General features: G+C 39.4%; 1 protein-coding gene across 1 annotated transcript in view; it reads left to right on the forward strand.

Annotated features, from left to right (window-relative positions):
* The window catches only part of col7a1 (collagen, type VII, alpha 1), a 104177-nt gene that overhangs the window by 34454 nt on the left and 43289 nt on the right, over positions 1 to 26434 (forward strand). The window contains exons 36-62 of the mRNA XM_088337345.1: positions 1354 to 1398; positions 1486 to 1521; positions 1877 to 1948; positions 2044 to 2100; positions 2304 to 2339; positions 2416 to 2496; positions 5797 to 5832; positions 6137 to 6181; positions 6256 to 6327; positions 6433 to 6477; positions 6562 to 6597; positions 6716 to 6757; positions 9953 to 10033; positions 10197 to 10232; positions 10321 to 10356; positions 12326 to 12406; positions 12517 to 12552; positions 13440 to 13511; positions 15395 to 15439; positions 15762 to 15797; positions 16164 to 16199; positions 18217 to 18321; positions 19528 to 19593; positions 22538 to 22573; positions 22644 to 22679; positions 22749 to 22796; positions 24315 to 24350. Coding sequence (XP_088193471.1) covers positions 1354 to 1398; positions 1486 to 1521; positions 1877 to 1948; positions 2044 to 2100; positions 2304 to 2339; positions 2416 to 2496; positions 5797 to 5832; positions 6137 to 6181; positions 6256 to 6327; positions 6433 to 6477; positions 6562 to 6597; positions 6716 to 6757; positions 9953 to 10033; positions 10197 to 10232; positions 10321 to 10356; positions 12326 to 12406; positions 12517 to 12552; positions 13440 to 13511; positions 15395 to 15439; positions 15762 to 15797; positions 16164 to 16199; positions 18217 to 18321; positions 19528 to 19593; positions 22538 to 22573; positions 22644 to 22679; positions 22749 to 22796; positions 24315 to 24350 — 1389 coding nt within the window. The remainder of the gene's footprint in view (positions 1 to 1353; positions 1399 to 1485; positions 1522 to 1876; positions 1949 to 2043; positions 2101 to 2303; positions 2340 to 2415; positions 2497 to 5796; positions 5833 to 6136; positions 6182 to 6255; positions 6328 to 6432; positions 6478 to 6561; positions 6598 to 6715; positions 6758 to 9952; positions 10034 to 10196; positions 10233 to 10320; positions 10357 to 12325; positions 12407 to 12516; positions 12553 to 13439; positions 13512 to 15394; positions 15440 to 15761; positions 15798 to 16163; positions 16200 to 18216; positions 18322 to 19527; positions 19594 to 22537; positions 22574 to 22643; positions 22680 to 22748; positions 22797 to 24314; positions 24351 to 26434) is intronic.

The following is a 26434-nucleotide window of genomic DNA, read 5'->3' on the forward strand; positions in this document are numbered from 1 at the left end:
ACTAAAGGCTTGTGAAGGAAGGTGATGACTCCATGATTTCAGACATCCTTTCAGCTGATCCTCTGAACGACAAGTAGTATTTTTTTCATGTAAACATTATGAATTGATAGGTTTTCCAATTTCCAAAATGTTCAATTGTATTTTTCAATTTTAAGGTCTTTTTATATATTTTCCCTTAGACTACACAGAAACACGGTATTATTTTTGAGTATACAGTAAATATAAAGTGAGCTTCAAATGGTGTGTTCGAGTGGGTCTGGGCTTCACCTCTGCTACCCTTCATCTCAAATAGAGAATCCAAAGTAGTGTCATGCTCTAACTGCAGGCTGGCTAGCTAGATACCATTATCATTGACTACAATGTTTTTCATCGTCCTGTGTTTTTATCTATTTGTCAAGCACTGTCAATATAATAATAGATTTCAAGGCTAAAGATGGTGACGCAATTTTGATCAATATAAAAAAAATAAACAAAGTGTTCAAAAAGGTTATAGAAATCGGATGCAGTCCAAATGATGTTTTTTTTCTTGCAGTGATGTGACATGCTTGTTTATCGTCTTTTAATGCATACAGAGGGTATAGCATATCTAAAACAAAGAACGCAGTCCATGTCACCACATGTAACCCACTCTCTTTCAGAACCACCATTGATTATCACCGAAAGTTAAAAATTACTACATTACATTGTCCAGGGTACTGTGTTCATGTAACACAAAAGCAATGTCAAGTGTAGTGTAAAGCTAACAATTAGCGAATCCTTAAGCTTCACGAACAACTACTAAGTAAAAAAAAAAAAAATCGACTCAGAATAATGTTGTATAATCTTTTCTTCTGAAACGCCAACAAACTAGTTGTGCCAGCAAAAATAAACCAAAAGAGCCTGGGAGTCCCATTCATCGGGAAGCACGAAGCTAATAACATGGCTAGGAAAGCAAAGCTAAAATTTTGAGTTGAATAGAAAAGTCACAAAGAAGCATAATCTTTTCTTCAAAACTCAAACACCCAATACTCTTACCGGTGTGGCACCTCTATGTTTTGAGCGAGGACCCACAATATTTCTTCGAGGTATTATCTCCAGGTTGCAGAAGAATCGGGAGCTTCGCGCTTTGATTTTTCAACATTCAAAACACATAGTGAGGTTTTGTCACGTTGGCTTCTCGGTGCAGCAAGACTGCAGACAAACATGGCAGTGTCTTTTAGATGTGGAAATTCAAATTTCTCGACCTATGTTTTTTTGGGGGATGAAAATCAACATTGGTATGATAGTTCATGTATTTTCTTTGGTATTCAAATAAATGTTTTTGGTACTAGGAGGCACTGAATATTACATACTGTCCCTTTAATGTCTTCATAGGGAGACTCAGGAAAGCCAGGAATCCCAGGACCACCGGGGTTGAGGGTAAATAAACGAGCGCCGCATATTTGGCATCGTCCTTTATATTTCACAACATGTTTCTCATGTCTAAGTCTTTCTACTTGTCCTCAGGGTTCCCCAGGGCCCAGCGGAGCGGCGGGAGAAAAGGTAAGACTGATTCAATTAGGAGTAATCATACCAGATGGGTCAGGTCACACGCAACGTGATTCTACTGTGAAATGCTTCATAATAGCACATAATGAGTATCTCAGCAAAAGATTAAAGAACTTGTCTGTTCTCAGGGAAGTGAAGGCGCACGGGGCGAGCCAGGGCGAACCGTGAGTTGTCTGAAAATAATGAGTTGAATGATTATTCGTTTCGTAAATCCTTCACTCCGTGTGTCGAAATCATCTAGGTTCAAGGTCCCCATGGGAAAAAAGGAGACCAGGCAAGTATTATCATCTCATGCCATCAGCAATTTTACCATTACAACTTTACACCATTTCTATGCTGCTATTCCCAGGGGGAGCCCGGTGTGCCTGGTTTTGAGGGGCCCAGAGGAACAAAGGGAGAACCAGGACAGAGAGGAGAGAAAGTGAGTAGCCATGTAGTGCTAATGCCTGGAGTGGGGAAAGTAAGCTCCAGGAAAGTAAGTGAATAACACCCCATTCTTTGTTCTGACCTTGAAAGGGATCTCCAGGGTCAGGGACGGGCACGATTGGTCCGAAAGGAGATCGAGGAGAGGCAGTGAGTCAAAGCCGGCCGTCATCCCAACATCACAGTGAAGATTTCTGTTTTATCTACTGCTCCTCTGGCAGCATCACCATTACAGTGCCTGTGAAATCTTCCTGACAATATCGTCTATTATTCATCCCGCGCTCCCTTGTGCCGCATTTCAGTCGTGCCCCTAACTACAAAATGCATAAAACATGTGCTCTCGACCTCCTCAGGGAACTCCAGGTGCGAGCGGTAGACCAGGTGCCAAGGTGAAAAGCGTTTATGCTCCGTTTGACTTTGCAGTTTCTTTTATATTTACCCCATTTTATAATTGCTATCGATTAGGGCGATTCTGGTGAGCCGGGAGAGCGTGGAGAGGACGGACGACCAGGAATCCCAGGGAAGCTTGGTCTTCCTGGGAAACAGGTGATTTTCAGTCAGGCCCTAACCCTAACCCTTTTCCAGTCAGGCTCGAAGGACCAAAGTGAAAAGTTGAAACTTTAGTAGACACTGGAAATAAAGAGGGAACGCATCAATGGATTCCAACTTGCAAGGAAAGGAGATAAGCCTTCAGATAAGGAATTCCTACCTGCTCTAAGGCCCTCCCCTGAGCCCTCTCTTTATTAAATCTTCAAAGTGACAAAAAAGAGATCAGCCCTAAGGGTTATGGATAACAAGCAGGAGTAAAATGATTGGCCGATGGCGACAATGATGTAACGTAAAAACAACAAACAACAGTACGCAGTGTCCCAAAAAAGGAACTGGCATCCTATGAAATCTCCGTTGCAGGTGTCCAATATTAAAAACTGATGAAGCTAAAACATAACTGACTACTAGACAGGTCCAACAAGTATTTTTATAATTTGCGTCATGGCACCACACAACACAGTGGCGCATCTTAATTCCCTCTGCACTATTATGGGCCGCATGCATCTTTTTTTCTTTTACAATTCGTGGCCGGCCTAATTTATGGTTGTTGTTGTAATCTGTAAAACCTTGCAATCCCATTACAGCCTATCAAAAATGCGCTCACTTGCTAAAAAGACAAGCTCTGTAAATTGGTTGAATCGTTTTATGAATTGCTTTCTATCCAAATCGTTGTAAAATCATTTCAATACATTGTATTTGATCTTGCTTTTATAATTTAAGGAAAATTACTGAATAATGACATGACATTATTCTGATTCATTATTGAATATTATTGCTGTTGTTTCAAAAAGGCATGCCTCAATTTTTTGCAGATTCCTGCACTATTTTCATTGTAAGCATTCATTTTATACAAAGGCATAAATTGACCCAAAAAAAAAATAGATTAGCCTTTTTAGAATAGCAACACTACTATTAATACTTTTAAACTATAGTAATAATTTTCTTATATACTTACTTATACCAATTACATTAGGGGTACATTTCTGTACTTCTTCCTAATTATTTTAACCCTTGGATGCATAACTTACCAGTACATACATTTTTCCGTAATAGGGATAAAAAATTGGTTTGGGAAAAAATACAAAATCCCCTTGGCATGATGTCATAAACATGTTTTATGAGGAATACCTAGAATATGACAATAAAACATATTCTATTCTGGGGCGGCGGTGGCTCAGGAGGTAGAACACTCATCTTGGGATCGAGAGATCGCAGTTCGAATCCTGGCTCCCCCGTGTTACATGTCGAAGTGTCCTTGGGTAAGACACTGAACCCCTAATACCCCCAATAAGCAGGTTAGCGCCTGACATGGCTGCACGGCCGATATTGGGAAATGTGAAGCACACTGTAAAGCGCTTTGGGACGTCTTAACTTGAAAAGCGCTATATAAATGCAGATTTCATGATTCCATTTTTGATCCCACTTATGCATCCAAGGGTTGAACATAAAACATGCTTTAATTTTGATATTAACTAATGTTTTTTTCCCCCGCCTTTTTTCAATTTTTATATTCTTATAGTGTTTTTATTTTCAACCAATGTGCTATGATATGACTATTTGTCCTATTTGGTGCTGTGTAAAACACTGTAAACATCAAGAGAATAAGCCTGACAAAATTATTTCCGTAATGAGCTGCTGAAAATACAGCCCATTGACCTTAAATGGGGAAAAAAAGTTTGAACTGAAACCTATCTGACACGTTACATAATGCACAAAGCAGTGACCATTTCAGTACTGCACTAAATCGACATCTGCTCTCTGTAATGCTACAGAATGACAATATATTCAAAATGTAATATTAAAGAGTCCTAGGTTATCACTTAGACCACCAGATGACATCTGTAGCTTTATTTAAATTAGGTCAGATGCTCACAATCCCTACCAGAATTTTAGTGGAAATAGTCATTAGCGCCTGTGCATGTCAAGTCAAGTCACATTTATTTGTATAGCCCTTAATCACAAGACGTCTCAAAGGATTGCACAGGTTACAATTACACCATCCCCTGATCTTAAACCAACATGTGGGCAAGGAAACACCCAAAAATCTCAGCAAAATAAGAAATCTTGAGAAGGGGGCCTCACAAGTGGTAATCCCCCTTCCCGGGTGACCAGGGTGCAATGAATTTAGCATTGGAGCATTGGGTAACAGATGAAACGGCACACAAGAAAGCGGCCATGTCACTCGGGTCAGGTTGACACAACACACTCTTCTGTTCAACAGCAGGACCCGACAGCTTTCACTGGTTTACCCCTGCCCCATCATATGGGTGCCCTGCCCATCCTTTAAAACGCGTCCAAACATCCCACTATCCTTTTAAAACAGCTCTCCACTCATTCTTAACACCAACAAGAGCTCTAGCTTCCACTGTATTTAGACCTCTTTCCTGCAGTGCACTCATAACACCATCCATCCACGTCAATCGCAGCCTTCCATTTACTTCTGCTCTGTAGATCCTCTTCAACATTCACTCCTTATCCATCCTCTCCATGTGTCCAAACCAACCGAGTACTCTCTTATTTGCACACTTGCTCAGTTCCACTACTACCCCAGTTCTGTCTCTCACAATTTCATTTCTCAATCTATCCATTCTTGTCACTACTAATATACTCCTCAAACACTTCATCTAAAAAAATTGTCTTTTGAGACAATATAGGTAATATGTTGAATTTTGCCTGGAAAGTGCATGACAGCCTGTAATATAGTCCTTTGTAGTATATCGAAAAATAGCAATAACAACTCCATTACATCTAATGAAGCTATCAACTCAATGAATACTATTTTCTACATTATTTACATGTTTTATTTATTTACTCTTTCACTATTTTGTTTAGTATAACTCAGTTCACTTGCACTTCAAAACATAAATTGAAGTAACATTCGTGATTGACTGTTGGCTTATTCATAAAGAGTACTTACACACCTACACGCAGTTGAGTTGCATTGGTTTGCCTTGATACTCTATGTATAATAATACATTAATTTAGACAGCAGTCTGGACTTCTTTATATCAGCTGAGTGTCTTCATCTCCAAGCAATCACATACAATTTTCAAAGAGAAATGCAATAAAAATTTAAATTAGTTTTGGGAAAAGACAGATCAGTCCTGCCAAATAGGTAATTCCTTTGCAAATATTGTTGTCCCTCTTTGGATCCTTCTCAGAGTTTGCTGTGATAAGAAATGTATTGTCCTCTCTTGTTTTGGGGAGATAAATAAGCCAGTTGTTGTACGTCGCAATTGATTGCTTTTTGGTTTTGTCAGTTTTTTTAAAAATGTGATGATTCATACTTTTTAACAGGGAGAGCGAGGAGAGAAAGGGGATGAAGGTACTCCTGTAAGTGGCTCTTTATTTCTTGTGTTTTTTTTTTTTTTTTACAATGGAACGATTTAAAATCCAATCACGGTGATTCATTTGGCATTTAACATGTACAGCAGTACCTGCAAGTGGTTTTATTTTTCTCTCACCATGATGTGTCCTTTTATTGCATGTGTAATAAAGTGCTGCACAACCTGCACTGAGACCTCATTTGATTATAATTTGGGACAATGAATCCTGATTGCTTAAGTGACCTCCATTGTCATCGCTCTCAGCATGGCTGCCTCGTTTCACTGCTGTTTGTCGTCGTATTTTACTTCAGGGGGAGTCCGGCCTTCCTGGAAAGCCCGGAGAACGAGGAGTGAGGGTATGCTAAGCTTTGTTTGAATAGCGGTTAGGAAGATGGGTTTATTCGATTCTTATCCATGGTTTTGCCTTTAGGGACTCAACGGTCAGCCAGGGCGGCTGGGGGAGAAGGGTGAGGCTGGTGAGCCAGGAGAGCAAGGGCGAAACGTGAGGCCAACATCTTCATTCACAAAGTTTTTCAATATGTTGATTTGGCTTTCAGTGGGTGCAGGGTCAGCTGCTTAACATCTCTATTGATCTATTTTTTCACAGGGCAGCCCTGGGCTAGCAGGGCCCAGAGGAGAGAAGGGAGTACAGGTTTGTCTTTGTCAAGTTTCCCGTCCAATGCAAATATTGAGATTGAGTTGAATACCAATGCACATCTTTATTCTCTTCCTTAAGGGAATTCAAGGACCTCCGGGACCACCAGGGAAATTGGTAGGTCACATTCCGTGATTTATCATTTTCTAAAATTGATGACAATCGGTTTATTTTTCATTTTTATGTGATGCCTTGAAACATTTTCTTAACAGGTCTTTATGTTTTTCTTTAACAGGCAGAGATTCAAGGCCAGTTAAAAGGAGAGAGAGGAGATAAGGTTTGGAAAAAAGATTACTATAATTCCTGTTGATTGCACTCGCATTTTTACTTTACATTCCTTGTAATTATCTGACAAAAGAACAGAAGAAAAACGAACAGTATACATACCTGTCAACCTCAGCCAATTCATCCTCTTATAAAAAAATTGCAATTCCCCTGATTAAGCGATAATAAAACTTAAAAACATAACAAGGCCGCTATTTACTCACAGCAAGACAGAAGATGTCGAATAAAGACAAAGATAATTTGTGTAAACCTTTTATCTCATCTCATCTCATTAGCTGCACTGCTTATCCTCAGTAGGGTCGCGGGGGTGCTGGAGCCCATCCCAGCAATCATCGGGCAGTGGGCAGGGGACACCCTGAACTGGTTGCCAGCCAATCGCAGGGCATACAGGGACAGGCAACTCGCTCGTTCATTCACACCTAGGGACAATTTTGGACTGGCTAATCAGAATGAAATGCATGTCTTTGGAATGTGGGAGGAAACCGTAGTGCCCGGAGGAAACCCACGCAAGCACGGGGCGAACATACAAACTCCGCACAGGAAGTCCGGTAGCTGGATTTGAACCCACACAGGAGGTTCCCGAGACCTTAGAACTGTGGCGCACACGCGCTAACCACTGCGCCGCCGTGCTGCCTGTAAACCTTTTATTATAAACTCAAAATAAGGCAAGAAGACATCAATGCATTTTGAACTTGCAAGGACGCCTGGGAGAGGGGGTTTCAGGCAATAGAATCCCATCCCTCCGAAAGTCTTCCTCCAAGCCCCTCTTTTTTTATAAAATTTCAAGGTTAAAAAAACAGATCAGTGTAATCAAAGAACGGCAACATTTTGCCCGATAGCGACAATGACAGTCCAAACAAAGAACAACAGTGAGTCAAAATGGGAACTTGGCAAGCTATGAAATCTCCTCTTCATTTGTCTTATATTAAAGACAAAATAAACAAGAAGTGTATTTTATTTACCAAATAACAACACAGAATTATTTTAGCATCTTTCTTAGGTCTTGTCCCACTTACAGCAAATTTGGTGTTATTTTATATCATCGTATAGCAGTGCGGGCAGCACGGCAACACAGTGGTTAGCGCGTCTGCGGCACAGTTCTGAGGTCATGAGATCGAACCTTCCTGTGTGGGATTTGCATGTTCCCCCCGTGCTTGCGTGGGTTTCCTCCGGGCACTCCGGTTTCCTCCCACATTCCAAAAACATGCCTGTCAGGTTAATTGGCCGGTTCAAATTGTCCCTAAATGTGAATGTGCGAGTGGGTTGTCTGTCTCCGTGCACCCTGCCCATTGCCCAAAATTAGCTGGGATGGGCTCCAGCACCCCTGCCACCCTACTGAGGATAAGCAGTGCAGATAATGGATGGATGGACGGTAGCAGTGCAGGATTTCCAATCTACAGATGGTTTTACTTTGTAACATAAAACTGTCACAATTTAGTTTAAAATAAATGCTAGATCGATTAGTGTACCGCAACAATATTAACAATCCACGATGAGGTTTTTGTCTGCTACCAGTGATTAAAATGATCAAGATTAGTGGAAAGCAGGCAAGGATTGATTTTTTTTTTAATTTAAAAAAAAAATCCCGTACAAAAATTGTTAAATGCCATACACAATAGCGTATAAAATACTGCGGAAATGTATAAGTGGACAGGTATGAGTAAATGAGCTTATTTCAATAAGATTTAGTTCAATCGGATGCAGGAAATACAGCAGCAATAAGAATGCCAGCAGGACAGAGTTGCCATGGTTACAATGTCAAGACTTGCAGGATAATAGTATCGCTCTGTCACAACTTATATTTTGTGTTCTGAAAGACACAATCACCTCAGCCACATTTAAAATATTTCACAAGACGTCAATCACAAAAATCAAAGGTTGTTTGGGGGATGGAGATGAATACTATCCACTAAACCGCTAGGGATACAAATGTCACATGAAAAGGCATTAGATCTCATCTCATTATCACACTACTTTTTAGTCACGGTGCCACGTATATTTAGAGTAGAAAGGATATTGTTTCACTTCTCAGCTCGATCTAAGCATTGTGTATGGCAAATAACTTGAATACTTGTCACTGTGTGTTTTTTTAAAATAAATATCAGGATGACCAAATTACTTCCCACAAGGCTGTTCCTTTCATTCGGTTCAGAACGACCAAACTACTTCCCAAAAAGCCCTTGTCATTTAGTCTGGAATCTCGGCCACTTCTTAATGACTTGCAATGTGTCAGAACCAGAACAGACGGTAGACCCAAACGTGTAACGTTTCAAACCAAGTTTTATTGCGGAAGCGGAGAAGTCGGGTGCGGGAAAACAAATGCCAGCGATTAGGCGATCGCTGGGCAGAAGAAGCAGGAAGCCCCTGAGATCGGAGTGTGGTTGGTGGGCAGAAACGAGTCAGGCAGCCGGGACGGTAGATCGAAGCGTGGTCGGTGGGCAGAAAGAGGTTGCGCAGCCGGCACAGGAGATCGGAGCGTGGTTGGGGGATGGAAAAAGTCAGGTAGCCGGAGACGATCGGGAAGCCAGGGTCGGATGAGTAGGACGCAGGAAAGGATGGGACAGACGGGAACCAGAGTCAAAAAGTGCTTGCCTTGCATGTGCGGAGGTTCGCTGACGGGCTTACAAGGAGTGAATGAGAGTGTTGAGTTTAAATAGAAGGGGAACCAATCAGTAAACGAGCAGCAGCTGGAGCCAAACGAGCGAGCACAGGTGAGGGCAATGGGCAAATCATGACACAATCGGGTATACAATAGAACAGTTTAATGTCTGACAATATTCTCCAAATTTCGTACCATGACTATAACTAGCGTAATGATGAGATAAGACTGATGCCTTTCTAAGTGTAATTTGTATCCCTACTGGTCTAATAATTGGGAACCGGACACACCTTACACATGGTCTTGGTTGGGTTCTCGCTGCACCCACTGCTATGCAATGTCATGCAATTGTATGCAATCAGAATCAATTATTCATTCTGGCTGATCAGTGTACAAATGTGCTTTGTAATTTTTTTGCAGCCTTAGCCCTTGCTATAGTTAATTCTGTGCGCCATTTGACCAAAATATCACAAGACTAGTTTTTGAGGGTGTGCCTCATGTAATGGATAAAATGGGTTATAGGTAAAACTGAAGTTTTAAATTCAGACTGCTCTGTGTTGATCAAACTATCTGTGTCCTCCGCATCAGGGAGACAAAGGAAACCCAGGAGCAAACGGAAGTAACGGTCCAAAAGGTGAAGCCGGAACTCCGGGAACTGCAGGCCCGAGAGTGAGTCTTCCTCCCACTTGCAGTTTATAATCGCTTCCATGAGCTCCCGATCAGCATGGTGTATGCATCAGTTTGCACGCTGACCTCGTTCCCTGTCCATTGTGTATGCATGACTGAGTAACCCGAGTGACTTCTTGTTTCTTTCTCTGCGCTTTCCCGAAAGGGTCCCGAGGGACAACGTGGGCCAGCGGGATCCAGAGTGAGTTGCTTCCTGTCACTGCATCTCCACTTAAAACATACAGAAATAAAGTCCTTGTTTTGATTCTCTTCTTTTCTCTTCTTTGCAGGGAGACAGCGGAGAAAGAGGAACACCTGGGGACAAGGTTTGCAATACTTTTGAAACTCACTTTTTATGGTGTTATGATCCATAAACATCCTCAAATTTCCATTTGTCTTGGTTTATATCAAAGAGAACAGTTCTTTGTACGCTTAAAGAAATACACCCCTAAAAAAATCCCTTATTATGTTCCATTTTATTAGATTTTACTCATATCTAATGTGATTGTAACTTATTGATACATTTAAAGTTGGGGTGTGTAGTTTGAGGGGTCCTTAAAAATATAGAACTATTTCTTTTCTCAATTATACATGTGTTATTGAGTTATAGTTTAAAGAGTCTTTTTATCTGTTTTTTTTTTGCACCGCGCCGATTTGCTTTTATCCTAGTTTTACCCTCGGTTTTCCGGCCACAGGGCGCATTATGCCGGCAGAAGCAGGGGGGTTTGATGAAGAGTTATTTCCCGGGTGTGCTTGTGGTTTTGTTTTATTCAAGGATGAAAACGGCAAAAGTAAGACAACGATTTCAAACACAGTCCAAATGCTGACCCAAATCCCCAAAAAGATGAAAAAAAAGTTTATTTGAGCGCATCTGAGAATTCTACATATTTGCACACGCAACAAAAAGAGGTTTTACAGAGGCCATGGAGATTTTAGCTAAAAATATTAGCTCAGCAAGTAGAATATTTTTAAGTTGCGGACACCACCTTTAAGGTTAAGTTGACACTCCAAATAAGGAGCAAAGACATAAAGGGGTTTCGAACTTTCAAGGAGAAAAAGGGAGAGATCCCAACCCTCAGATAACAGATTCCTACCTGATCTAAAAGCCTTCACCTGAACCCTTTCATTTTTATAAAATCCCCATGGTTAAACATAAACAACATGAATAATAAGTGCTATAATGCCACAAACAAAATACAAACTGTTGCGTTGCTTTCAATGTCCGGACGACTACGGAGCAGTGTGGACATTTTAATATCACAATATTTAGGTATTGCAATTATCGTGAAATCTCTAGTTGTATGTCACAACCGGAACAAGCAGTCGACCGAAATGCGTAACGTTCACACAACGATCGGAACAAGTCGGGTAGCTGGGACAGGAGAACGAAGCCTGGTCGGGGATCGATACCGGAAGCAGGGGATGGAATCAGGCAAGATAAATGAACAGATCAAGATCAAAACAGGAGCTGGAGTCAAAAGTGCTTGCCTTGCATGCGCTGAGGTTTTCTGACGGACTGACCAAGAGTGACAGAGAAAGACATGCTTAAATAGGGAGGGAGATAATTGGGGAATGAGTGGCAGCTAGGGCAGAAAGAGTGAGCGCAGGTGACGGCAATAAGCTGGCAAGTGACAGAATCGTGACATTGCACCCATATTGATGTATAAGAATAAAATCTGGTAATGTACATTCAGTGCCAAATTCAGAATTATTTTTACCTTTTATTTTTTGCAGTGTTTTGAGTACATAATCCCTGCACACCCCCAATCCACCCGTCCTTCCACTCTGTTTTATAATTCGTTTTGCATGAAGATCATTTTAAAGTTCCTTCCGCCACTAAATGGTCCACAGAAAATCTTAGGTACCGTAAATGTGTTCCACTTTTCCTAGAGAGCTATCAACCACCTCATGTTATTGGTCCTTGCAAGTGTAGTAGGGAAAGCATAAAAATCTAATCCATATTTAAAAAAAAGATTTAATGTCATATTTTTTACAAGGCAGCAAACTGACTCTGCTGTGTTCTGTTAAAACCTGCCAAGTATCAAGAGTTACCTTATCAGCAGTTTCCCTGTATATCTTCATTGACAAGCTGTCAGACCTAGCTGTTCCGCATTGATTCAATTGCCCGCAGTACTTGTTTGCTGTAATCTCCCTCGCTATGTATTTCAAACTGTCCTCAGATGTAAATCTTTCAATAGTTAGATAACGTCATAATATCCGACGGGGTCTTCTGGTGCCTTTGAGTTGTAGCAAGACGTAGATTTGGCTCTAATCTTCATTTCTCTGTGCATTCAGGGAGACAGAGGAGCCTCCGGGTTAGACGGTCGTCCCGGTGTGGATGGCAAGCCGGGTATTGCTGGACCACCTGGACAGAGGGTACTGGAGCTCCAAATCAGCAAAAAATGCTGTATGATGATCATAATCTAGCGTAGAATGTGTCTACCACTAATATTTTTTTTGTGCTTCTTTTTGTCTATTAATGTTAGGGGGATCCCGGAAAATCAGGCGATCCTGGAAGAGATGTAAGTTTACCCTAAAAAAACTCAAATTATGGGTATATACAAAAATGAAAGAAAGCTGTTGATAATTTTTACATTTAAACTTTAGTGGACATTGAAACTGAAGGGGGTAAGACATCAATATATTTTAACTGGCAAGAAGACCAGGGAGGGAAGCCTTTAAATACGAGAATTCCATCCGGTCCTTGATCCCTCTTTAGAGAGCCCCCTCTTTTTTTATCATATGTCCAAGGTTATAACAAACAGATCAGCCCCGAACGGTGTGGAACAACAACATGATTGGCCGCTAGTGACAATGAACTAATAGTTGAAACACCTAACAGCAGTGAACACAATTGGTCAAAATAAGGAATTGGCATCCTATGAAATCTCCTTGTATTTGTTCTATGATAACAATAGAATGAAATCATGAATGAATATTTTGTAGGAATGCTGTTCTTTCCTCCTCCATCCAATAGAAGGAACTGTGTAAATGTTAGCAACCCCTCGAAACGGTCTGTTGAGCGAGAGAAAAATGATCCCTGTCACTTTTTATCGATAGAGCACTGTCACATTAAAACGCGTATCTTATAATTTATATTCAGGCACATAGCGACTTGTCTGATATTTATGAAATTTCAACTGGTTTTAAGAATGTACTTTGCAAGAACTGCAGCTTGGGAAAGATTATTTTCTTCTTTTCATTTTGCGTAGTCATCATGATATCAGCATTTCTGCAATTTTTGAAGATTAGATTGCCATTTTAAAATGGCTACCAAGTTCATCCCACCTTGCTAATTGTAATAATTATCTTGGGCAATATTCAATAACTAATTAATCCTAAAGGTTTATCCTGCATTCATTCATATTATAATGTGTGTATGTGCCTAAAATGCTAATATTGTCCTCAGGGTTTAGCAGGACTCCGAGGTGAACAAGGTCCTCAGGGGCCAGTGGGTCCACCAGGTCCTCCTGGAACACCTGTGAGTACACCTACATTACTAAAGCTGATACATACACAGATTTATGCTATAAACGTGTTTGCATTCTAAAAACAGTGGGGTCAAAAATAACCTAATTGGGTCAAGAGTGGACCCACCTACTACTTATATTAATTTAAAACCGCTCTCTTGCTTGTTTTACACACAAAAATACCATAGGTAGGGTCATTTTGTTGAAATATGACCGCAACTTGTATAAAACAGTAACACAATTGGGGTCACCCATTCATGTATTAAATTCCGCTTATCCGAAGTAGGGTAGCGGGGGCAACAGCCTAACAGGGAAACCTGGACTTCCTTGTCCCCAGCCACTTCATCCATATTATCTTCTGAATTACTGAGGCATTCCTGCCATGCCCCCAGCCACTTCGTCCAGCTCGTAGTCTTTCCAGTGTGTCATTTGGCCCCTTTAGGTCTCCTGCCGGTGGGGCATGCCCAGAACACCTCTCTAGGAAGGTGTCAAGCAGGATTCTGAAACGGATGCCCAAGCCACCTCTACTGTCTCCCCTCAATGCGGAGAAAGTTTAGGGATTCCTTAAATATAAACAGAGCCTCATCATTTGTTTATATCAGCATTAGCAATATACTGTAGTTCTTTTACATAAAAAAATATCTCAAATTAGTTATTCTGTTTAAATTATTTATACAATTGTGTTAAAAAGACATTTTTGTTTATAAGAACCCCAAAATATTGGTCATTTTGCTTTATAAGCGAATTTGTTTAAGAGGACTTACCTTGGTCAAAACCCACCAACTAGAAACTTTAGTTTATTTATCTAATAATTATTGCATTATACACTGAAGCCAAAGAACAAAGCCTATTTATAGGCTCAAGCATTTGTCAAATAAATACGTTTTGTACTTTATTAACGTTTTTTTAGTATTATTACAAATAACTTCTTTGCTCTCAAATTATAATTTTAATAAGGATCTTGCTGCTATAACCAGATTCATTTAGGACACTATCTACTTTTTTACTTCAGTAGACATTCAGTTGTTATCGACATTATTGGAAAACAAAATTGTGGTGTAAAATGTGTAAAGTGAAAAGAACATTAAACAACAAATTAAAGTGCTGTACTTCATAAATATTTTTGTTACAAATAACTTCTTTATGGTTATATTATAATTTTATAGATAATCTAGTTGCTATATTACACTTTTAATTTAAGACACTATCATTTTTTATTGGTTCAGATTATATTTTGTTGCCATCATGTGGACATTATCGGTAACCAAAAATGTGGTGTAAAATGTTTTTGCTTTCTTTTCGCATGTCGAGAGGTCAAACTTTGTCTGCGATAAAAAGCATCTTTGTCTGCACTTTGGTCCGGGCTGCAGAGGTTATTGTCGGTCCAGAGCAATTCGTTGACAGGATGGCTCTTAGAGGAACTCAAAATTGAATAAGATTCGCACATAATCAGTGTAGGTTTGTCGAGCTGTCTTACGTATGTGTACAACTTAGACTACAATGTTAATAACGCACAGACAGACACAGGCAAAAAACAATGGTCGCGGCGACTGTTTAGCCAATTAGAATGCAGAACACAATGCACCATTGAATCTGTGATGTAGAGAAATCAGGAAGAGTAAACTGCGATTCAAAATGGTATTGCTATAATGGGAATAACAAATAATACTTGTGTTTAATGTTTATATTATTGTCTTCAATATGATGTGTCAGACAAAACAACTCAAAATAATTTGAAGGAGAAAAAAAAATTTGAGTCCATTTTACGACAAATCTCAAAAAGCAGTGAATTGTTCATTTTTTCTTACCCAATTTGGATTATTTTTGACCCAAGGCTGTTTAAAGAGTCTGAGTACATAAATATACCTGTGACTTTTTACTGTATTTGATCCAGGGTAAACCAGGAGAAGATGGTAAACCTGGGCTTCAAGGCAAAACGGTAATAACAGGAATTCCAAATTGCAAACCTTTCAATTACATGCAATCATAGTTGTCAGAAAATAGTATAACATAATTATAAATGTGCTTCATTTATTACTTCTGCCGTGGATGTAACAACGTTGATACTCTCTCCTGTCAAAAAGACGTGAGCTTCTCAGCAACAGTGTAGCCTTTTATTTCAGGCTTGACTGCATAACGGCTGCCCTGAATGAGTCTGTAAAGTGGTGCCTCTAAATTATCAGAGTGCCCCTACTGCAAAACTGGCCATCATTCAGTTTCCCCCTGTAGAGTCTCTAATGCAGTTTGTTGTGATTACATAGGGCGAGGACGGGGTGCCAGGAGAGGACGGCAGAAAGGTTTGTGCTCAATTTCCTGATCGTTTCACACCCACTTAGGTGTCTTATATCAGTGATGATTTTAAACTATTTTGGGGGCTTGAAAGGAAAGTGTATATTATTGAGTGCCTCCTAGTGGTACAGACACGTTTTCAACCAGTAAAAAACATTGATTTGAAGACTTGGCAAAAAAACATGTATTATCATACCAGTGTTAAGTTTGTCTGGCACGCTGTGCCGTCTATCACTGGCCCTCGCTTGTACCGGGCAACAAAGGGCCATCTAGTGGTCAAAATATTCAACATTTGGGCTTTCTCAAATACAGGTTCACTGAAGTCATTGTTGATAATGATTAGGTTGCTGACATTTCTTTTTTATTATCTGCAGGGTGATAGAGGAGACGCCGGGCCTGGTGGTCGAGATGTCAGTTTTTCCACATCATTCTTTTTTGTCACTTTATGTTTTACATTGTGTCCTTTTTGTGTCTTCAACTTCCTGCAACCACGTCTTTTATCGATTTCATTTTATTTCTGAAGTACATCGACGTTGGCCTGGTTTCTGCTAGTATTGGCCTCATACTATATTCCCTTAATCAGATTTGAAAAACACTTTTTTGACACTTTTGTGAGCAAGTTTGTTTTTTGAGTTATGAATTTTAAGCAGCAATTAGTTACAATTACTCGTTACTTCATTTTAAAAGTACCGTATTTTCCGCACTATAGGGCGAACCGGATTATAAGGCGCTACAATGGGAACGTGGACAAAACAGTCAGATGATTCAGTCCAACTGATTAGCCCCTTAACATTCCCAAAGCTTGCAAAGAAGCAAATATGTGTCATTTCATTTCAATACGTGTCATAGAAGCCATAGAAGTCCGTACGATGTCACTTAAATGCGTCATTTCAAATGTCTTGGGATCCAAGAAATGCCAAACACTTAGTTTCTATTTTCTTTTTCGCTCGCAACTTTACTCTGCATATGACGATAAACACTTGGAATTGAGTTTAATTCACTCAACTCATCACAGCAACATCAAGATCGTTCTAAAACAAGATACCGGGAAAATATAAAGCCGCATAACTTACCTAAGTTCTCACGTTCAATAATGATACGCAATCATGGTCTTCTTACAACCGTGAGTGAAGTAAATCCAGGAGAGTAAAATATGTACAAATACAGACTAATGAAACATGTTTCTTCGGTTGTTACTTTAGCAAGCTTGCTAAGCCATTGCTAAACTCGGCCAACTGAAGGGTTTGTTTTGGCCATCTAGCGAATCCGAGGCTCCGAATAACTTCAGCCAATAGCGATCGATTTAACTGATGATTGTCACATCTTTTTCGGCCAATTGCAGGGTTTGTTTCGGCCCTCTAGCCTACCCGAGGCTCCGAATAACTTTGGCCAATAGTGATCGATTCAAATGATGATTGACACATTGGTTAGCCAATGAAACGCCGGTAAATAAATCCCAGCATACACCGCGGACTACTTGGCGTTCGGGGGAAAATCGAGTCGGCAGCTGCAAGTTAGTTGCAAGACTGCGAAATAATTTTGTTCCATAAATAAGGCGCACTGTATTATAAGGCGCATGGTCAGCTTTTGAAAAAAATTAAGACTTTTAGGTGCGCCTTATAGTGCGGAAAATACGGTAATTCAGTTCCCCCCCAGATTACTGACACCAAAAAGTAGCGTGTTACTCTGAAAGTAAATATCTACCTACGTATTACTGTATATACGCGCATATAAGCCGAACCCCTTAAAACTGCTATAAAGAAGTAGGAGACATTGTTGCACAAACCTCTGGAGAAATTAAAGCCTTTATATTTATTGTGCTTGTGCAACCTTGAGAGCTTGCAAACAAACACTTAGCCGAGACACTCCATATTAATTTTGTCTCACGGCTTTAGAGCACTTGAAGATCTCCTTTTCTATTTCTGGGTACCGTCTAGGATGTTTACTTTTTTTCTCTTAGCATGGTGTATTGCCAAAATATTTTTTTCGAAAAAAAGAGCAAAATTTAGCACACTCTCAACGTAAATTATGTGCTCCTGTTTGTGGTTTCTGTATAAGCCACGCCTCCCTCGACACGCGCTGCCTACCATTCGCTACAGTTAACACACAACCAAATATGCGCAAATAAGCTGACCTTGACCTGATTTTAGTATTTTATAGTTATAAAGCCAACTTAAAAGCCAACTCTGTAGAAATGGTAGATAAAATATCTCCACACAAATAGCGGAGTAACGGCAGCAGTTTTATAATTTTATATTATTGTACTACAGTACTCAGACCAAAGATAAGTATTTACATTCCAAGGATGTGTCCCCGTACAATCCGTTAGACCCAACATTTATTTTAAGTGAATTATATAGTTTATAGTTGAATTCTCCCTTTCAGTCTCTGAGGAAGCAAATCTAAATAAGAATCTTTTTTTTTCAGGGCCGTGATGGACAAAAAGGAGAGCGGGGCCCTAATGGGTCTTCGGGCCCCGCAGGCCCCGTGGGACCTCCTGGAGTGCCAGGCAGCATTGGTCCTCCAGGACAGGTGGGACTACTAAAAACCTTTTCTCCAAAAACATTAAGGGCAGGGCCATTCACTCTTGGACTTGATGTTAGTGCCAAAGGTAGAAATTGACAATTACCAAAATAAGGTATTACAGTATTATAATTGCCGATACCAGATTTATTATCAACATTTTTGTGACGTAGGTTGATATCAGTATAGTTTACACTCTTGTTGCGGTAGAAATTGAATTCACGTCATTACTAAGCAAACTATTATGTTTTAAAAGCCTTATAATTATTAATCAATTTGGCCGGATAGACACTTTAGTGCTATCCTTATCTGTTATCAGTAGCCTAGATGGTAAGGCGCCCGCTTTGAGACTGGGAGGTCGCTGGTTCGCGCCTCGGCCGAGTCATACCAAAGACTTATAACATTGGTAAAATGGCGGCGCCCTCTGTTGGCTGCGGCTGCATCGGCTCGCTACAACGGGTCAGGTGTATCGACATTTTGTTCTGTGTACATTGTTACACAGAATGACAATACAAAGGAAATTATTATTATTATTATTATTATTTATGACTACTCAAGAGTATTAGTGCTGTTGTTTGACAAATACTTGTAATGAACTTTATAACCGTTGATTTTTTCTACAAATTACTTTTGCACAATCAAATTATAATTTCTTGCTGCTGTATTGCACTATTGATTCGGAACACTATCACTTTTTCACTTCAGATTATATTTTATTACAATTGTGTGGAGGTTATTGGAAAACAAAATTAGATGTAAACATTACGTTTACCTTCCTTTAGCATGTGGAAAAGTCCAACTTTGTGAAAGAAACCATCTTTTTCTCTGTCTTTTTGGACACGGCCGCCGGTGCTTTTCTCGGTCCAGAGTGTTTTGTTGACACCACAGCTTTTACTAAAGATTTGCTTGTAGTAATGTAGCTTCGTCATGATGTTTTACGTATGTGTATAACTTTTTTGTGCACAGGCAGACATAGGCAGAAAAGGGGGACGGGCAACTATTTGGCCAATACGACTACAGAACACAATGCACAAGAAAAATACGCGAGTAGTGAAATGTGCGAACAGTAAAATGTGATACATCGCGGAATTACTGTAGTTTTCAATTATTATCGTGATGTATGACTTGAAATGGCAAGGAAGGCACGGTATGAAAGCACTGAGTACATTTTTGATTACAATAACAACTAATGCACGCATTGCACATCTCAATCAGGTTGTGTACGTCAAAGGAGTCGAAGCAGCACCGATCCCAGGCCCCCAAGGACCTCCCGGAACACCCGTGAGTTTCAATGAAATTGCTTTTTCGACATTGATAATAACCCTCTTACTGTTTATTGGCGATTAACACACCTCGCTGCTCCTTCCCGCAGCGCGCTGCGCTAGGAATAATGTGGCGCACCAAGAGCGACTGGGCAGACACTCATTATGCGCTAAACAATCGTTCTCTGTGGGCCCAATCTTTTATTGTACACAGACGTGCAACTCGGTTCTCTCTATTCAGCTCTCGTGCGGCTCCGTTATCCCCAGCTGCATCGCCCTCCCACATGTAGCCACAGTGATGTGTATTTTATCTAATCTGCCTCCGTATGCGCCCGATTCCCTCCCACAGTCTTATCTGCGGCTGTTCCTTTTGCCGCCGTGCCGGAGACATTTGCGGCCGGGAGGGGCGCCTTCTATTATGCCCCCTTCCTTGGAGGACACCTCCAGGGAACCTTGTAAAAAATGCATAGGTGTCCATTTTTTCCCTTTTTTTCAAGGTTAAAGCGTTTAGATTGGGTGATTTAAAATCACTGCGACCTCAAAGACCATCTTTTTTTCCTTCCTTCGGGGAATGAAATACCTCAGGAACACCTGGGGGCGATTTTAATAAATCTGGCGCAGATATCCACTTCAGAAGATTAGAAATTGGTGGTCAAAGATCAGTTTGACCTCTCGAATCTTCTTTTGGATGCCTTAACAGCAAAGTTGGAAATGACAAAGCATGGACCTTACACTGCTTTGTTTAAAGGGACTTTGTGTATTATTTAGCACCCTCGAATGTTTAAAAAAACTTTATTAAAAAAAACTATCGCTTTAAATCATAAGGAAAAAAAACCAACTATTATAGAAAAGTGAATTTTTTAAAAAAATACTTGTAACTTGCAAGGAGGATAAGTCAAGTCATGTTTATTTGTGACGCCCTTAATCACAAAGAGTCTGAAAGGGCCGCGCAGACCCCAGATAATTGCAAACCACAGACTATTATTACACCATTCCCTGATCTTAAATCTACATGAGGGCAAGGAAAAACTCAAAAACCTCCTCATGAGGAAAATGAAGATACCTTGAGAAGAGACCTCACATGTGGTATCCCCCTTTCAGGATTACCAGGCTGCAATGGATGTTACAATAACAAATAATAAACAGATATTGCCAACATAAAATATAGTTTATTCATAGGCTATAGAATAGAAGTGTGTTTTAAGCTTAGATATAAACATTTCCACTGAGGTTGCAGATCGAATCTCAGGGGAAAGAGCATTCCGATGCACCGGGGCCCGAATGGCGAACGCTCTCAAACCTGTGGATCTCTTCTTTGCAGGGAAAAAAGCTTTTAGATAAGAAAGTCCAATCCGTTCTAAAGGCCCTTTCTTTTTATTACATATCCTAGGTTTCAAAAGCAGATAGCCCCAATGATTGTATGGTCAATATAATGAACAACAGTGTGTAATAATAGTCTTATGAACAAACTGGCATCCTATGAAATCTCCTATGCAGGTGTTCAATATTATGTTTTGTTTAAAGGGACAATGTATTATTTAACACCTCCTTTTGTTAGAAAGAAATCATCAAAATACATGAACTATCATATAAACGTGCATTTTTTAATAATATTTAGAACAGAAGAACAGGGAGGGAATCTTTCAGAAAAAAAAATCCAACCTGTTCTAAAATCCTTCCCCTGAGTCCTTTCTTTTTATTTCATGTCTCATGAAATCTTCTTTGCAGGTGTCAAAAATGTTTTTTTAAAGTGACAGTGTGTATTCTTTAGCACCTCCTAGTACTCAAAACACCATTAAAAAAGATTGATTTAAATAATAAGTAAAAATACAGGAAGCATCATAAAAATGTGCATTTTTTTTTTAAATATTGGTAGAGAAATATACAGTTATTTTACATAACAAGAGCCTCACCTATAGGGAGCTGACATAATTATCAACCCTTTTGCTGCTACGGGTATCCAAAAAACCCTTAGGAAGGCTTGGCAAATAAAAAGTAAATAATGGGGTAATTATGAGTCCCTGCAGTTTGCATTCTTCCTTGTACTTTTTAGCACTTGTTTTCAGTTGCATTACACCATATTGCTGCATATGGTAGTCAAATATTACACATTTCCCCATCACTCACGTTAAAAGGTTTTTAAAAGGACATGTTTTCAATGAGTAAACAAATCATGTTTTGAAGGCAATTTATTATGTTCCACTAGCTGATTATTTTATTTTCATTTTATATAATTTTTTCAGGAAGTACTTGAAGTTATATTTTTAGTAAAATCAGAAAACCTACCTCTACTACTAATATAATTGTACTAAAAAATTGCTACATTCAATTAATTCTGCACATTTATTTGTATAATTTTCTTATTTTACGTTAAGCACAGTTATCTACCTCTGCAAAAATCTTAAAATATGTAAATATACGTAAAATTAGCAATTTTCAATTCAAATGGAATACAATTTTTATGCAGGCAGGATAAAAACCCTTGGCGGGCTTTATTCGGGCGCCCTGTTTGAAACCAGTCCTGTAGAGGGACATTGTGTATTATTTGGCTCCTACTAGGGGTAATATTTTAATCATCTCATCTCATCTCATCAGCCGTACCGCTTATCCTCATTAGGATGAATATTTTAATCATTCATTTAAAAATACAAATATTGTTTTGAATGCTAAGAAAAAAATGCATGAACTATCATACAAACGTACTTTTTGGAAATGGAAGAAAACAGTGCGATTTGTAAACTATGGCTCTCCATAGTTTGTAATCTTCATTGTCCTTTGTAGCACTCGTTTTTGGTTGAATGAATATTAAACAGTGTCTGTTTAAATAATATCTGCTCTTTGAGCACATGGTGCGCAATCGTAAAACTTGACAAAATCATCTCTAAGTCACAGGATACATCCCAAAAACCGCACTAAGGTAGATCTAAAGTAATCTCAATTCCCATTCTCCTTGTGTTCTCCAGGGCGTACCCGGGGTTCCCGGAGCTATTGGTTCTCGAGTAAGTTGTCCTTGTTTGTTTCCGGTCAGTGAGCACGTCCTTCTTTGTAAAGTGAACTTTCTTGTTCCAGGGTGAAAGAGGTTCTCCCGGTCTTAAAGGTGATAGGGTAAGTTCAGCCTCTCTGTGTAAGTGAGTTTGTGTCTTGACTTGATGCTCATATGATTTTCTTTTATAGGGTGACCCAGGAGAGGACGGAGTACCTGGCAAACCTGGGACCACTGTGGTAACAGACCTGTATTTACATTTGAAATACCGTACATTCCAGACTACAGAGAACACCTAATTAAAAGTTCTATGCTTAAATTTAAGAAGGGAACTCAATTTTGTCTTTGCACACGCATTGTATACCTGGCTCCAACCGCGTGGTAAATCTGGCGTTGCAGAACACCAACAGTGCTGTGGCCCTGCACACTTGAAGCTGTTCTGTGCTCTAGTGCACGTTGTTTACATCAGCGTCAGGGCAACCACACTGAGGAAAACAGTATAATAGACGTAGTTTTTGTGCTGTTACCGTTGGTGGGTGCCGCGTAGACACAACTAAATTGCATTCGCTAGTCATCGTTCTTTGAGGAACAAAGGAAACTCCAGCAAAGGCAATAATGACTCCGATGACATAGAAAGATAAAGGAAGCATTTTTGATGAATAGCTTCTACTGCTGTTCTATTTAAATGTATGGATTAAAGAGTCCGTGAAAAACTTGAAATATCATAAGTACGGAGTCAATAACGAATAAAATACCGACAAAACCCATCTATTTCAGATATTGAACATTTTTAAGGTATCAGTAGTCGTGTTGGTGGGCAATATCAGTTTTGACTGCCTTCTTTTGGCATTAATTTAAAGTAAATTGCCATTATATGAATGCGATGAAAAAGAAAATCATATGTTGGTCTTTGAGGGTTTTTTTTCATATCACCGTAGTAATTTTTGTAGGGATAGAATTAATTTTATTGACTAATGGTATCTGTACCATTGCCACAACCATACTGTGAATAATGCCAGATTGCAACACAAACGTGGAGTACGTCTTTTGTGTTGTCATTGGTGGTTGCCATGGAACCATTCACCTGTCATTGCTCCTTGAGGATTAAAGGAAACCATAGCCACCTCACATTGATGCCGATGATATCGAAAGAGAAATGTAGCGTTTTTGATAGATGACTTCCACTGCTGTACAATTCAGACGTGTACATTTAGGACTTAATTTGTTGGGAAAAAAAAAATAACTATGGATATTGAATCAAGTACCGTCAAATTGCCCCATCTTCCTCCTGCAATGTATTCTATAAATAATGTTGGTAAAAGAGTGACTATTTTCTCCTCTATAAGGGCATCATAAATGTTTTCAGACAGCACTGCTGTGTTTTGTAGATAAAGCAAATAAATTGTGGAACAGGGCAGCTCGCCATTTTTCTCAGTCTCCTGCACACTTGAGAAATGTGGCAATCGAACCCCAAAATTTGCAAAAAATATTTGATATTCAGCACCTTTGGAGCCGCGCAGTCTCCTGCAAAAAGTGCCACAGCACACCTGAATTCGTTCATTTTATTGGTCTACTGTCGCTGGGCAAAATGTTTTTCCCGTCCCAAAAAAATCAATAAAAATAAGCCGTACTGTAGTTAAATCCACGGTGTTGATAATATTTTTTAAAAAGACGTGGCTTCTAGTCAGAAATTTACGGTAGTGTGCAGCCATTGAACTTGAATTTTTTGCTAAATATTTTTCTGTTTTAATCATCAGGATGTACAGAAGTCCCTGGCCTTCCTTGGAATTCAGGTATGAGAATTGATTATTACAAAAGGCTATTTCATGTATTTTTTATTTCTATTCAAGCCAAGTTTCTTTGGTTACCTAAAAGAATGTACTAGAATTGAATGACCTCATTTAACTAAAATGGTGCTGAAACCAGTGGCCCTCATTTCTGCAGTGAAAATACCATCTTATTGTGTTTTCAGTTTTACATTATAAGACACAAAGCACTCTGGGTTAAAACAAAATTCACTGATCAGCTCTATCGATTTTTGGATAAATACTGTAAAATTAATAGTATTAATGGGAGTAAATTCGTTAAAACTGCTTAATGAATAAACAATATTATATCGAGTTTAAAACCTAACTATTGTCCTAAAAAAAGTACAGCTTTAACTATAGTACCTTAAATTACAGTACAGCAATGACTTTGTAAAATGCAATCATACGAAACAATAAATTAATGGATACAAATGTAATGGATTTTGCAGTAAATTGCATATATATTTGCATAATGCCAAACATTCTTCCCAACATTTTTTCAAAAAGTATATCTGCCCCTATGAATCAGTAAAATATTTTTTTCTCTGGCGTTATTCAATTACTACTTTCGATGGTCACAGCCAGCACACAGGGTAGACCCAATCCCGTAACGTTTTCTCACAATTTTATTGAAAGAAAGAGGAAGGGCAGCGCCCGCGATCCGATGCTCACTGGACGCAGGAAGCAAGTCGCTCTCGCAATCGGATTGTGATCCGAATACGGAAGCGGATCTTCTGTAGCGGGCGACGGCAGTGTCAGGGACGGAAAAACTGGTCGGTAGCCGGGACAGGAGAGCAAAGCGTGGTCGGAAACGAGTCGTAAGCCAGGACGGAAGTGTAGACGTAGTCGGGATCAAAAATGGGTCGTAAGCCGGGACGGGAGAGCAGACGTGGTCGGGATCAAAACCGGTCGCAGCGGGAGACAAACAGGAGCAAAAACGGGACCGGCGGGAATCAGGGTCAAATAAGGCTTGCCTTGTATACACATAGGTTCGCAGATGGACTAACAACAGCGGATTGACAGGACTGGGTTCAAATAGTGACAGGGAGCCAATCAGAACCCGCGGCGGTTGGCGCCAAATGAGCTCATCGGTAATCATGACATTAATTTTATCAGTTAATTTGTTTCCCCATTTTTCAAAGTTTAAAAGCAATGGAGCCTACATTGATAATAAAAAAAATGTAAAATGTTTATGTCTTTTTCTGGTAAAATAAGAAAAATAAATACAACGGCGGAAATTTATTTATTTTTTGCAAAACAAAATCAAATAGTATCTTTAAACAAAAGTAGTTCCTAAAATGATTTACCTGTAGTATTTGCTGCGGAGATAATTCCTCAACATGGTAATGTAACAGATAATGAGAAACATTGTCGGAGAGCGCTGATCGTAGATATTTGAGGTACTCGGGTTAATTCAAAAAATATTTCTCAGCCTATAACAATTTCCTGCAGAACTCTAGATAAGAATGAACCTTTTTAAGATCTTGAGTTTTTCTGAGCTAGTTTGGTCTTACACACACATGTTCATACAGTATCTGTAATTAATTGGTATCGAATCATGGTTTACTTATTTATAATTCACTAAATACATTTTAAACAATAATTATAACAACTGAAACTCTGCCAACTATCGAAGCATCGTCCCTCTTACAATTAGAAAAATAATTAAATTTCGATATTTCTTTATCATCATTCATAACAATTTAGTTAACATTTACAACAAGATTAGACATGGCACTCTAGGATAAACGCATAATAAGGACTAAAGAGAAAAACAAGATAAAAAAATGTCAGGATATATAGCCAGAAATATTTACAAGGTTGTGTTTGAAGACCGGCCTAAGTTGTAATAATAGTACACTGTAACAATAGTGCAAGTAGTGCAGTAGCATTTAGTAGCAACAGAAATGACCCCAAACGTCAATAAAAAAATATATGAGTATCACAATGGAACTGGCAAGAGATATACCTTTAACAATCTAGGAGGCTTTGTTAGGAATGTGCTAGGCGACCTGTATTACCTACCAGAAGGCAATAGCTCAGGAAGAGGTGGCAGGAAGGATAAAGGT

This window comes from Urocampus carinirostris, chromosome 6 (assembly GCF_059441175.1).
Source record: "Urocampus carinirostris isolate Australia breed hairy pipefish chromosome 6, RoL_Ucar_1.0, whole genome shotgun sequence".
Lineage (NCBI taxonomy): Eukaryota > Metazoa > Chordata > Actinopteri > Syngnathiformes > Syngnathidae > Urocampus > Urocampus carinirostris.